Here is a 13,382-nt window from a genome sequence, read left to right on the forward strand (position 1 = left end):
GTGCCTATTGTGGGGAAGGGAAGGTGACTGTAAGCCGTTTGAGACTCCTTTAAAAAATGGTAGAGAAAATTGGGGTATAAAAACCAACTCTTATTCTTCCAACTGATATATGTATCCTTTTGATGCAGAACCTTAAGGAGTTTTAAAATCCCTGTGTTTATTTTGCAGATGAAGAAGGAACTCAGGATGAATCCTTCGAATCTAAGGTGAGCAGTGAATCCCTTTATGGACATGTGTCATATCCCCTTCTTGCTGTTAAACAAATGTTAATATTTAGATTCTGTTGGCAATGGCAGTACATTATGCATTCAAACCATTTGGTCCCAGCTTGGATTTTGTGGGAGGGATTATTTCATGTGTTGAGTATACATTCCATGTTCACTTGGCATGCGAGAGAAATAGATTTTTAACAGCTCAAACTGGAAAAATTAGCAAGTGTTTGTTTGGGGGCAGGAGTAAATTAATGTGGTGAGATACATGTAGGGAGGAGAGAACAGTTTTGAATATAAAACTGAAGCAGCAGGTGTGGTTTCTACTGTTGGAGGTATGTTAGGCAGCTGAGAAAGGAATAATCAGATTTTCAAGGGAAAAATAATGCACAATTTGTAAAAAAAATCTCTAATCAGAACTTAGACCCGTTGAAGCATCCACCCACAAATATTTCTCTCTCCTAAATATGAAAGCTCTAATTTCTTTCTTTACATTTTGCAGCCAAAATCGTACACATGTCAGAAGTGGTGGTGTTGGGGGGGGTCACCCTGGGTGTCATTGGGAAATGGGGATGTAAATATTCTAAATGAATAAATAAGCTTAATGTTATTCTCCTGCTTCTTATTCTGTAGGCAACCTTGCCATCAGAAGAACAGGTGAAAGACCATCGAGCTGGAGCCCATGTGGTAGCAGGCCAAATCTTCATTGACCCTGAGGAACCAGAAGGTCACGCTGAAGATGGAGAGAGACTTAGGAGCCAAGAAGAACAAGAACAAACTTTAGAGGAGTTGAGCTCTCTAGAATTGACAAGCTCCTTAAATAAGGACTTGGAAGAGGTTGAAGTGCAAATACCAGGTAGTCTTTTGCATATAATCTTTGATCTGTATTTGCAGAGTTCTAGAATGTTAGAGAAACATACACCTGGGATGATATTGGTAGGAACTGGGGAAATCACTCTTGGTGTCTGTGGCCAGAACAGACAATGCTATGGATCTCTTGACCAAGTGTTAAAAGTGTTTGCATTTAATTCCCTACTTGTATTGCTCACATTGAAAGTCATGCTTCGTAACCTTCATCAGCATTATGTGCAGTCTTAATTGTGACCATTCAGTTAATAGTAAGGTTCTGGCTTTTATATGGGGCTTGTGGGGGAAACAGTGGCGTGTGAGCCTGTAAAAGCTTTTAAGGGCCTCAGTTGCAATGAACAGACGGGCGAAAGAAGTATTAAAAGGGTGGGGGTGGGGGCAAGCACTACTCTACTGACTTGCCTTGCAGTAAAACTAGTAAACGGCCATAGAGAGATTAAGTATACAAACTGAAATACAAGTATGCCCAAACTGTGAGTGCGATTGCAATGCATTTTGAAGGGAGTGACCATCATTGTTAGCGCAAGCCCTGTAAAGATGAAATATCTAGTGATAAACCAGTGCGTGTGGAAGGGGAACAGGCCCTACTTGCAACACCCCTAGCTATGCACATTCTCCAGAACAAAGGTATGGCTCCCGTTTACGTACAGACCGTAGGCACATAGTCTGCACCATTGTGACCAGGAATGCTGCTTTTAGAATGTTTCTGCTCACGGGAAAAGGGATGGAGTGTGGGTGCCTTGCCCACTTCTTGTCAAATGCACATAGATCTTATACAAGGGCCAGTGCAGTCATTCCCTCTCCTCCTCAATCTTGGTTTGTCCCTAGATATGTTGTCCATTCAGGGCTATGGTACTGGCTACTGCACCACACTAGTATTGAGTTTGGCCAGAGTTCATTTCTTCCAGGTTTTTTTTTTTTAAAAGACAACTGGTCCCCAGTTTTCATCTTCTGTGAAAAGGTGTCCTGACCTGGATGGCCCAGGCTAGCCTGATCTCATCAGATCTTGGAACCTAAGCAGGGTCAGCCCTGGTCAGTATTTGGATGGGAGACCACCAATACCAGGGTCGCTAAGCAGAGGCAGGCAAACAAACCACCTCTGTTTGTCTCTTGCCTTGAAAACATAAAGTGCCATAAGATGACTGCAGTTTGATAGCAAATGAGAGAGAGAGAGCAGGTGCCCCTATGAACATAAAAGTATGAGTAAAGCTGTAGTACCTCAAGAAGCAGCTGGACTCAACCTTCCAGTACTGTGGTGACAGAATGTACTAGAGTTGACTTTGGCACTCGGGGGAAAAAGGTAGCAACATGATGAAACCTGTTCTTATCTAATTATAATAGCCGGAGGACAGAAGACTTGTTTCATATACCATTGACGCAGCGGGTGCAGCCTTTTTTTCACTTCTCTTAATGCCACGTCAACCGTAACTCTGGGTTTTGTGTAAAGTCCAGAATAGCCTTGAGTCTGAAAACTGAACAAGTCTGCCAAACCCTGGAGTGCCCTGTTGATAGATTAAGTAACGTAGGCTTAACATTTTTCACAGAGAATTGCCATACTCAAGTGGCTCAAAATGGTGAGTGGGGAGGGGCACTGTAACAGCCCTCTTCCCTAAAATTGTATCAGATCCTGGCTGCCAAGAGAGTTAGCTCTCAATATGTACTCTGCCCTGGTTGAGTTTCTGCAATTGTCTCATGGCTTTTCAGCTCAGTTGTTGGGGAAACAAATATACTTTTATTTTGTGTGTGTGAGATCAGAAATTCACAATGTGATTCAATCACTGTGCAACAACAGCTAGATAAAGCAAACAGTGCTGCAAACAAAATTGCCCAGCTACATCAGTGGGATACCAGGATTTTGATTAACTAGCAAAGTCCCAGCTTGCTTATATGATGGGGAGCCTGTTATGATCTCTGGGGTTTCTAAGCTTGAATGTCTATACATACAGACCAGCGAATCAAAAAACACCTGTATACTAAGTGTAAGAACAATGAAAGTCAGTATAGGATGCCAAACATATATAACATCTTATTCACGCTGTTTAACTCACAAACAGCTTGCAAACAATTTGTTGTTGGTATTACTGTTAATTGCACACTTTGGAGTGTGATTGTTGGAAATTCTGTATCGACAGTTGTAGCCAAAAAGTCCTCAAAGTGTTTTCAATTGTGAAAGTTTACTTTGTTTGAATAAGATGTTACATATGTTTGGAATCCTATACTGACTTTCATTGTTTATACATACAGACCCCCCAGGATGTCAGGGGGCATTCTGGGTGTTCTGGGGGGGAGAGACAGAGTATCACGTTCCACAGACGCAAGTTTTTCCACCCACAGAAACATTAGTCTGGATCCATGCCTTTGTTGGGTAGAGGAAATGTTTGTATCGGAAGGAAAAGGCTTAAAGATTCTACAGACAAAATGGCAAAGAAACAGCAACAGCCAAGATCCTTCTCAATGCTAACTCTTGGGAGTTTGTTTGTGTTTTCAGTTTTAAGAGCCATAGGGGGGACTGCAGATGGTGAGCTGTGCCACTTCCCCTTCCTTTTTCTGGAGAAGGAATATGTGGAATGTACTGCCGACGGGAGGGAAGATGGCAGGCTCTGGTGTGCCACGACCTATGACTACAAGAGCGACCAGAAGTGGGGCTTCTGTGAAAGTAAGTGGCCTCACCTATGCTTACTTCTAATGAGCTGCTGAACCACACAAGGGAAATTTTACTACAAGTATGGGGTTTTCTAATCCAAATATGCTCATTGGCTTGTGGAAGCTATCGAGAGGTTCCGTTCTTGGGTGGCATGAGGTTAAAATTATGAGTAGGATGGAAAGAATAGAATGGGAGCAAAAGAAAAATCATGGAAGAACTTGGGGTTGCCCGGTGAAATGGATTGGTAGTGTGTTTAGTACAGTCAAAAGAGTTCTTCATAGCACATAGTTAACTTTGAAATGGACATTGAAATGGAAGTGGGAAAACAGTAGTAACATAATGAAGCATGTATTTAACTGATTAGAACACTTAGAAGGGAGAAGACTAACAAGATTAGTTCAGATAACTTTAAAGCAGGATTTGACATTTCATGAGAACAGCTGTTGCCTGTGATAGCTACCTGGAACCAGCAGCAGTGTATGTCTGAGTACCAGATGCTGGGTTATGAATAGCAGGGAGAGTGGTGGACTCTATGCCCTGCTTATGGGCTTCCCAGAGGCACCTGGCTGGCAGTGTTGGTTATACCTTTGACCTGACCCAGGACAACAATGATGAGCTGAGATTCTAAGGTTCTGATACAGGCACACCTCCCTGCAGCTGCCGAAAGATTAATGCACTACGTTAACTCTCCAGATGGGAGGGGGAGTCAAAGTAGGACTATATTAAATGTCTTCCCCGTGTAATAAAAGAAAGTAACTCTCCCCAACTACTTTCCTACCAACAGGAGCAGGGAAAGTAACTAAACAAATCCTTGGCAGGGCAAAGGTTTAGAATCTTCTCATCTGCCAATTGTTGTCTCCCAATGGCAGCCCCCCCCCAGTTCCCCCCTAAAATGTGAATCGCTTCTCCTATTTGCCCTAAAGCTCAAAGTCACTTTAAATTTGTTGTGATTGCTTGAGCAAGCCATCCTAAATTAATTTCAGGCTCGCAGTGTCATATGCAAAAGCGAATATGATGTTTCATTGCACTAAGTGGAATGAAACTGGTAGTTCTGCTCTTCAGCACTCAACTCTACTGTGGCTGACAATCAGTGGCATTTATTTCAGTGGGAAAAGGGATTTGGCTTGGCATAGTGCAGGCAGGTGTGTTCCTTCTTTAACACTACCACCAAACATCAAGCTTTTATTTGTTTCCAGTTTGTAACTGGGTTTATCTCTGAGCCCTTTCCTCCTTGAATTCTTGCAAGGCAAGACCTGCAAAGGGATGTGGGCTAATTAAAGCACAGGAACCCCTTGTGAACCGTTGTTTTTGTGGTGATCTATGATGACCAAATAGCCTGGGGGGGGCTGTGTTTGAGCAATATTTTAATGTCTGAAGTATTGATTTCTGTGTCTCCCCCCCTTCTTATAAGCTGAGGAACAGTCAAATAAGAGAAGACAAATGCAAGAGGCAGAGGAAGTTTACCAAACTGGGTTGAAAATCCTTAATGCGAGCAGTAAGAAGGCCCAGAAGAAAGAGTAAGTTGACTTTTTTCTTTCGGCATTACTATGTAAAGCTCATCAGCCTGTTGCAACTGAAAGGTAAAGAGGCTACAGTGATAATTGGGACTTGTAAAAAAACTTATTGTTATATGACTCACCCATGTTAGTAGCTGCCACCAGCCCCTTTTCGCTACCCAAACAGCCAGAAGCCAAGGGGCAAACCCCCAGCTTTCCTAGGATTAAAGTCAGAAAGTCACCCCTGCAAGGTAGACCATTTGCAGTGTAAATTTGACAAAACAGTTAATCTGGTAGGTGTAGCCACGTAGACCTAGGTGCTGGACAAAACACCACAAGATAAAATTAAAGCAATTCAAGACTATTTCTAAAAAGAACATTGAGAATTAAAATAACACACCACTAAAGATAATTAAAGTGATATTAAAATTGTGCAAGAATATTTCTAAAACATTTCCTCAAAATTGTAACTGAGTGTGGGTGTGTTCTTTTTAAGGGCTTATCAGTACCTCCTGAGAGCAGCTGATATGAACCATACCAAGGCAATGGAAAAAGTGTCTTACGCCATGCTGTTCGGGGACTACCTGAAGCAAAATGTCCAGGGGGCTAAGGAGCTGTTTGAAAAACTGACTGAAGAAGGGTCTCCTAAAGGGCAAACGGTACAAACTTCTTAAAGAGCTCTGATCGGTGAAAGATACACGAAAGCTGTGTTGAATTCAATTTTCTTTCTCCTAACTTGCATTGTGTTCTTTGATCGAAGAAGGCTGTCTGTTCAGGGGCAGCTGTTCATCAACGGAACTGCTGAAAAGAATGACCACGCTGCTTTTCCCGTTCTGATATCTGGGTTAGATGGATATCCTGGCTGGTTTTCCAAGGCATTTCCAGTCATGGCTTCTTTGCAGTTCACAATTACCTGAAATAATGTGCCCTGAATGTAAATAATTTGGGTTATCAACCTCTGCGTGTGGTCAGTTGTCAGGGGTCAGTCCAACAAGGCCAAGGGACTTCTGGTGGCGCCACATCTTCTTACTTAACCCCCTTGTTCCTGTCATGCCTCAGGTTTTTCACAGGAAATAGAACAGGGTCCTTCACCCAGCTTTTTTCTGCCAAAAGAATCCATTCCATTTATTTACTAGCTCCTTTGACCAAAGGTCTTGAGCTTAACCATAACAATAATACATAATACAACACCAAATAATCAATTTACAATACCCAACATATACTTCTGCCAAAAGGAAAAGATGGTGTGGAAATACTTGACAAAATGATATACATAAACTTCTGAGTCTTATTCCCATTGAATCTATCAAAATGGTAGCAGAAGCACGAGACGTCATCATTAACAGTGCAGTCCTAAGGAGAGTTATTCCACTCTAAGCCCATTCATTTCAGTGGGCTTAGACTGGAGTAACTCTGCATAGGATTGCACTGTAAGCGGAATAATAAAAATCCGTTGTGTAGCTCTTTCTTCTTTATGCACAGCAAGGAACGTATTTCTGGGGGCTTCCCCTGCTACCGCACAGCCTATTTTTAGATTGGTTCTTACTATGAAACTTTACCAACCTTAGCGTCATGTTTTCATAACATGTTGCTGTCAGATTTTGAATGTAACTATCTATAGTTTGCTTGATGTGCAATAATAGGCCCTGCTACTTAACTGTAGAAGAGTGTTTTGATCATCCTGATATGCCAATGAGACAAATTTAGAGCTGTGTTTTGTAAAATGGGTGATGAGTTCAGTTTAACCAATCTTGAATGTACCTTTCCAGGCTCTTGGTTTCCTGTATGCCTCTGGCCTTGGTGTTGATTCCAACCAAGCAAAGGTATGGCACTTCAGTTGCCTTTTTTTTTTTTTCTTGCTCAGACTTTTAGTTAACATTATGGCAAATTAATCTTCATTAACATTTGCATCTTTCCCCAACAGGCACTGGTTTATTACACTTTTGGAGCTCTTGGAGGAAATTTGATAGCTCACATGATCTTAGTAAGTGTTTTTCTCCTTGTCCCCTAAATCATATTTGTTCATAGATGTGTGTGCTTATTGTTCTAGGAATGGAGAGTGTCAAGGGAGAGGAGATAGCCTACCCAGCCTCAGCCAGGCAGGGTCACCTCCTTTATGAAATAAAAGTTGCTTTCAAAAACTAGAGCACTGGGCCCAGGACTCCTCCCTGGCCCAATGGGTATTGTTGCCACCAGCCCTTTACTAAAGGTTGAGCTCCAGGGAGAGGATAAGGGCAATCCCCTCCCAACTTACTTCAAAATTAAATGCAATGCTTACCCTGCAAGGTAGAGGCCTTGCTAAGGGAAAATTACACTCCCAAAAATGTTTTAGGTTTTGGTAGGTGGTTTCACACTCACACACACACAAGGCACTTAGATGTAGGCTTGGAATCCCAAAGGCAAAAGACACAGCCAATTTAAAGGCTAATGATTTATTTTATAAGATTTATGCTGGTTACAGGAAAGAAAGGTTTCATGAAGCTTTAAGCAAGAAAATAATAACACTTTAGCATAGCTAACTTATACTTTTTAGTTTTCAAGGTTCAAAAGATTGGCAAAGCTTCTCAAAGCAATGTTCAAATAGTTTCCAGTTTCAAGAGTTCTTTCAGCATACAAGAGTTTCAAAAGGTTGTCCAAAGGTTTCTCCAAAAGGTCAGTTTGACCAGAGTTTCCCCCTCAAGGCGCAAAATCGAATGGGTTCTGATGCCGCCAGCACAGCTCTCCTGCTGTACCCCAAAGCGTGCATAATTTGGCTTAGAACTGATCTGCCTTTATGGCCATGTTCCCATGTTCTTGAGCGTGAGCTCAAGAGCCAATGAGAACACGAAAGTAATTGGTGGTTAATTAATTGCTTGGTCAGAATGCTGACTCACTAATTGACGCATTCAGGTGGTGAAGCCTGCAGAACTCCCTGCACCTGAATGTCATCACAAACATTAAGATAGTGGCTGACCAATTAGTTACTGTGACATCGCACGGCCTTGCATTCCAAAAGGAGGGAGAGGGCCTTAACAAGAACCAGCTGGGGCCTATCTTGCTCCCTCCAGCAAAGCAGTTTTCAAAAGGAAACATTTTTACTGTTTCAATTTCACAAAAATCGTAGGCATATAGCCTGAACCAAGAAAATCATGAAACCCAAGAAATTGAGGGACCTCAACTTCTTGTCAGAGAGAAATCCACATAACACATTCTTTGTTTCCAGGGCTACCGCTATTGGGCTGGTATAGGAGTCCTTCAGAGCTGTGAATCTGCTCTCACACATTATCGTCTAGTAGCCAACCATGGTATGTATTTTAATTCTGCTTTTCCTCCAAGGAAATCATAGCAGCATCCTTGGTGTATCATCCTGGTCCTCCCCCCCCCCCGGCCACCCCATTTTGTTCTCATAACACACCTGTGAAGCTGTGAGGTAGGTGGGGCTGAGAGCTCTAAGAGAGCTGTGACTAGCCCAAGATCACCCAGCTGGCTTCATGTGGAGGAATTGGGAATCAAACCCGGTTTTCCAGATCAGAGTCCACCACTCGAAACCACCGCTCTTAACCACTACACGCTGGCTCTGAGGGAATATGACTTAACCAAAGCCACCCAGCGAGCTTCCATGGCTGAGCGGGGTATTGAAGCTAAGACTCCCAGTGCCTAGTCAAGCACAGTGACCACTAATGCCTCTATTCTTAGTGTGATCTCCACAGAAATCGGTCATACCTTTTCTCGCCTTCCTTGGATATAGGGATTGCTGCTGCTCGATCTCCAGCATGCTTTAGTAATCTGTGAGATGGGGAAATAGTCTTAACAGGCATGATGTTAAATTTGATCTGCAAAACATCTCCTTGTGCAGCAATTATTAAAGGACATTCCTTGTAGCTCAAACACAACTGTCTTTTCTATGTACAAATAGTTATAATCATATTGTGTTGGGTTGGATCCTTAGGGACCCTTCCAAGCAGAAGGCATTTCTTTTCACACAAGGGAGATTTGCAGTATTTGTGTCTGCCCCCCACCCCCCGGTGCTGCATCCTACATAGAGATTCCATCAGGAGCAGCTTTTAATTGGCCCAAGGGCTGCAGTGGAATGGGAGAAGTGGGAACATTCAATGGATCTGAGGCGTCAACCCAGTATATTTTGAAGAATTAAATATCCTGTACTGCCTAGTTTGACCTCACAAGGGGTTCTCTTTCTGGAATGTTTAGCTAACTTCCTGCTATCCATGCACAGTATCTTCTCCTCCTGTTTAATTTCTAACTTCTTTCTGTATGCTTTGAGGGCCGCTGCCGGTTAACTGTTAGGTACGTACTTAAATCGTCTTGCATATGCACCTTGCTTGAGTGCATTTGGTGGCAAGTGTGACATTGCTGCTGCAGAATGCATTAAAACAGCCCTGAGTTTGTTTGGGATTATTCCTCTAAACCTTACACATAAGCATTCTTCTCTCTTTTTTTTCTTCACGTTTTATATTTGACTAACCATTAAATGTTCTTACGTGTTTTGTCCATTCTAGTGGCAAGCGACATCTCCCTGACAGGAGGTACAGTGGTGCAGAGAATTCGCCTACCAGATGAAGTAGAAAATCCAGGGATGGCAAGTGGGATGCTGGAAGAAGATTTGATACAGTATTACCAGTTTTTAGCCGAAAAAGGAGATGTACAGGCACAAGTAAGATTGGATTTCTACCGTAGATGAGAATTAATTCTTCCTGGAGTTACATGCCTAAATTAAAAGCTCAAGGACACATTTAAGCATTATCTTCTCCCCCCCCCCCCCCGCCGCCATACCTAGGGAAGAGACCTCTAGAATTTGAACATTTGCACTGAAAATCTTCCACAACATCCTAGAGATGCGTGCATGCTTTGGAATTAAGGGTACATTTATTATCCTTTTGAAATGTTGGTGTTGGCCCACTGAGGGATACTGTTATTGATTCTCGTAGAAGATTGCAAGCTCTTTGAGGTATGGTTTGTGGGCTGATTCTCACTGATGTGGCTGCTCCATAGAGAACAAGATGTTGGGGAGAAGGCTAGGTTTACAGCTCTCCTTCCTGGTACTCGATTGCCTGTGTAAGTGGAACATTTTGTACGGAGAAGCATTGTCTTGTGAGCGCTAGCTTGCCATCTGAAGCAGTGTAGCCAGGAAGCAGGTTTACCCGCCTGAGTGAGGACAGAGCACCCTCTTCCGTGTAGCTTTGTGATTCTTTTATACAACTTTTTTCCTCCTGCGTTTTTCAATACGCAAACACTGAACTTCGATTGGAAGGGGAGGAGGGACTTCTTCGCTGTCTCCCCTTGTGCTATTTTCCCAACTGAGAATGACCACCCTCTCCACACACACCCTGCTGGGGAAATAAGCCATTGCACCCTTAGGCAACATAAAGCAAAGGCCCACTCAAATCCAATCCCCTTGTGTGCTCAAATACAGTAGTCCAGGGGTATCGAATTCAATAGTTACGAGAGCCGGATATGACATAAGAATTTTAGAAAAGCCATGCTGGATCAGACCAACGTCCATCATGTCCAGTAGTCTGTTCACACAGTGGCCAACCAGGTGTCTCTAGGAAGCCCACAAACAAGACCTTGGTGCTGTTGAGGCCAGGCCATGCCTCAACAGCCCAGATTGAGAGTTGGGGGGGTGGCTCACAGGCCACATAAGAGCTCTCAGGGGGCAGCATCCGGCCCGTGGGCCTTATGTTTGACACCCCTGCTGTAGTCTGTGCAACAAAAAAATCCCTTAAAATGACTGCATGTTTTGGCAAGTTTTTTTAGAAAGTGTTTTCACTACTTTATGGTGCATGCATTTCAGAAATACAGCTCTGGAAAGATCTGTAGATTCAGACATAATTATTTCTGCTCCAATAAATATTTATGTAATCTGGGACCCCAGGGAAAAATGTGATTCAGGAAGATTTTGTAAGCATGCCTAGGTCCTAGCTGGCAGTTGCTGATTTTGAGTTAGAAGCTCCTTTCCAGTCCTTTCCTTTATTTCTGCTCATTATGCTCACAGACCAACAGGTCATGAGCAAAACAAATTCAATAAATCCAATAATACAGAAATAACCAAACATACAGAAATACAAAATCTAAGGTATACAGTTAAAAGGAAGTATCATTAAAAGCCATAGATAAAAAATTTGCCACGGTGAAGGTTACATTTGGATCCAATCCTCTCCAAGAGTTCAGGCTGCGTAGTAGCAGACATAAAGAGAAACAGACGAGAAGCCTGTAAGTTTATTTGCATGAGAAGCCACGTTGACTGAGGCACCATTCTTACAGAGAAGGGAAGATGCTAATTACGTCTCATTTAATCACTGCTACAAATTTGCCTATCAAAAGTATGACCTCATGCACCTTCTCTCTTCAGCAAAAATGAACTCTTCTGCCCTGGAGATTACCATCCATTACATGGACTAGTCCATCTGAAGAGTGTCACGTTACACACTTACTGGGCACAGCAATAACTGAAAAGTATTATCTCCAAAAGCCTCTGCACTCTCTGGCTGTATTTTTTTTATTAATTTAGAAAAAATTATGTGTCTCATCTCCAGAGGCCTGCTTGAAGTGGTTCACAAAATAACATTTGGATTATCAGTAACCGAACAGGCCAGGGATATAAAAACAGAATAAAATAACATTCAGCAGCCTAAAATGACACTCATTATTATTTGCATATCCTGCAGTCTTACCAAATGACAGCTGGCACTTTAAATTCTTTTTGCTGCAAAAAAGCAGAATAGCTTTGCACGCCTGTGGATACCTTTTTAGCACAGGCGGGTTCAGGACCAGCCCCTACACACACACACGTATGCAAAAGAGGACCCACAGTTATTACCTCAGCAGTGGGGAAGTGGTCTCTACGCCACAACCACATGTAGAGCATTGGAAGACCTACTGGTCAAGGTGGCTGGGGCAGTGCTTGGACGGGGTAAGAGAGATCTCTCACTGGGGGTGGATGAGTGTGTGTGTGTTTGCAGCCTGCTTGTGCTAAAAAGAAACCCACTTCCTCATTACGTGACTTTGCCTCACCATCTTTCTACTCCCCTCACCAGTTGTGCAAAGAGAGGCAGGAGGCACGGTGCCCTGCTTCTGAAAACTAGACAGTTGGATATTTTTTTTCTTGCATAAGAACAAGGACTCCATGCCTTCTTCTGATACAAGAATGATTTTGTTTGTTGCTGGCTTCATTTTGTTTCACCTGCTGAAGCAGAACAATTTTGGTTTTTCCCAGATATTTCCTCAATCTCTTGATGTTTAGTACTCGTGTTAGATACACTTCATTTTACATCTTTTGAGTCAACTTGTGTGGCAGGAAACTGTGTGACATGAGCTTAATGTTGCAGGTTGGGCTTGGTCAGTTGCATCTGCATGGAGGAAGAGGAGTAGAACAAAATCATCAGGTAGTGTGCCATTTAACTGTTTTGGGAGGAGGAAAGTGACAGTGCTTATAAAAAGCAAGTCGACGGAAATGTTGTGGGCATAACAGCTGCCTCTCTGGGCTAGATATAGGTGTTGGGACTGTTACATACAAGAATTCTCTTTGGGGAGCTTGTATAAAGCAGTAACCTTGAAACTGGGAAAGATAAAATGCATGGAGCCATATTTCATATAATGCATATCAAATGGCTGTCTTTGTATTCTTAGCATGAAGAGAGTTTAGAACTTTCTGCTTCACATGGTGGGTTACCGCATTATGTATTCCCAGCGATGTATTTAGAGTTTGAAAATGTTATAAAAAACATCGCTTTAAAAGGGTTTTTGGATGCCACAGCTAAAAAATGGTTGGAAGACGTCTTCACAGCTAAAGGGGCCAAACAAAGTGCGAACAGTATTTTTTATAACCGTTTCAAACTCTTAATACATCGCTGGGAATACATAATGCGGTAACAACCATGGTTTACTGAAACACATGACAGTTTTCCTCACTGGGATGAATAAGCGGTGAAACTGACAGCTGTCAACTATTCAGGATTCCCAGTTTATACAAGGCCAGTAGAGAAATAAATGGGAAGTAAGAGGATGAGTAAGAGGTACTGGCAAACCACCCCGCAAACAAAGTCTGCCTAGTAAACGTCAGGATGTGACATCACCCCATGGGTCAGGAAGCAAACAATGTGTGCCAGAAGGGAGATCTTGGCAAGCTGTAATCCAGTGCCATGTTTTAAATAGTAAAAAAAAGCAAGA

The 13,382-nt window shown here is 42.6% G+C and overlaps 1 protein-coding gene across 1 annotated transcript in view; it reads left to right on the forward strand.

Annotated features, from left to right (window-relative positions):
* SEL1L (SEL1L adaptor subunit of ERAD E3 ubiquitin ligase) overlaps nt 1–13,382 on the forward strand; it is a 36,158-nt gene that overhangs the window by 9,510 nt on the left and 13,266 nt on the right. The window contains exons 2-11 of the mRNA XM_056851841.1: nt 169–206; nt 843–1,065; nt 3,565–3,732; nt 5,132–5,237; nt 5,713–5,875; nt 6,986–7,039; nt 7,141–7,200; nt 8,419–8,500; nt 9,713–9,867; nt 12,542–12,598. Of these exons, the coding sequence (XP_056707819.1) occupies nt 169–206; nt 843–1,065; nt 3,565–3,732; nt 5,132–5,237; nt 5,713–5,875; nt 6,986–7,039; nt 7,141–7,200; nt 8,419–8,500; nt 9,713–9,867; nt 12,542–12,598 (1,106 nt within the window). The remainder of the gene's footprint in view (nt 1–168; nt 207–842; nt 1,066–3,564; nt 3,733–5,131; nt 5,238–5,712; nt 5,876–6,985; nt 7,040–7,140; nt 7,201–8,418; nt 8,501–9,712; nt 9,868–12,541; nt 12,599–13,382) is intronic.

Source organism: Euleptes europaea, chromosome 6, assembly GCF_029931775.1.
Source record: "Euleptes europaea isolate rEulEur1 chromosome 6, rEulEur1.hap1, whole genome shotgun sequence".
Lineage (NCBI taxonomy): Eukaryota > Metazoa > Chordata > Lepidosauria > Squamata > Sphaerodactylidae > Euleptes > Euleptes europaea.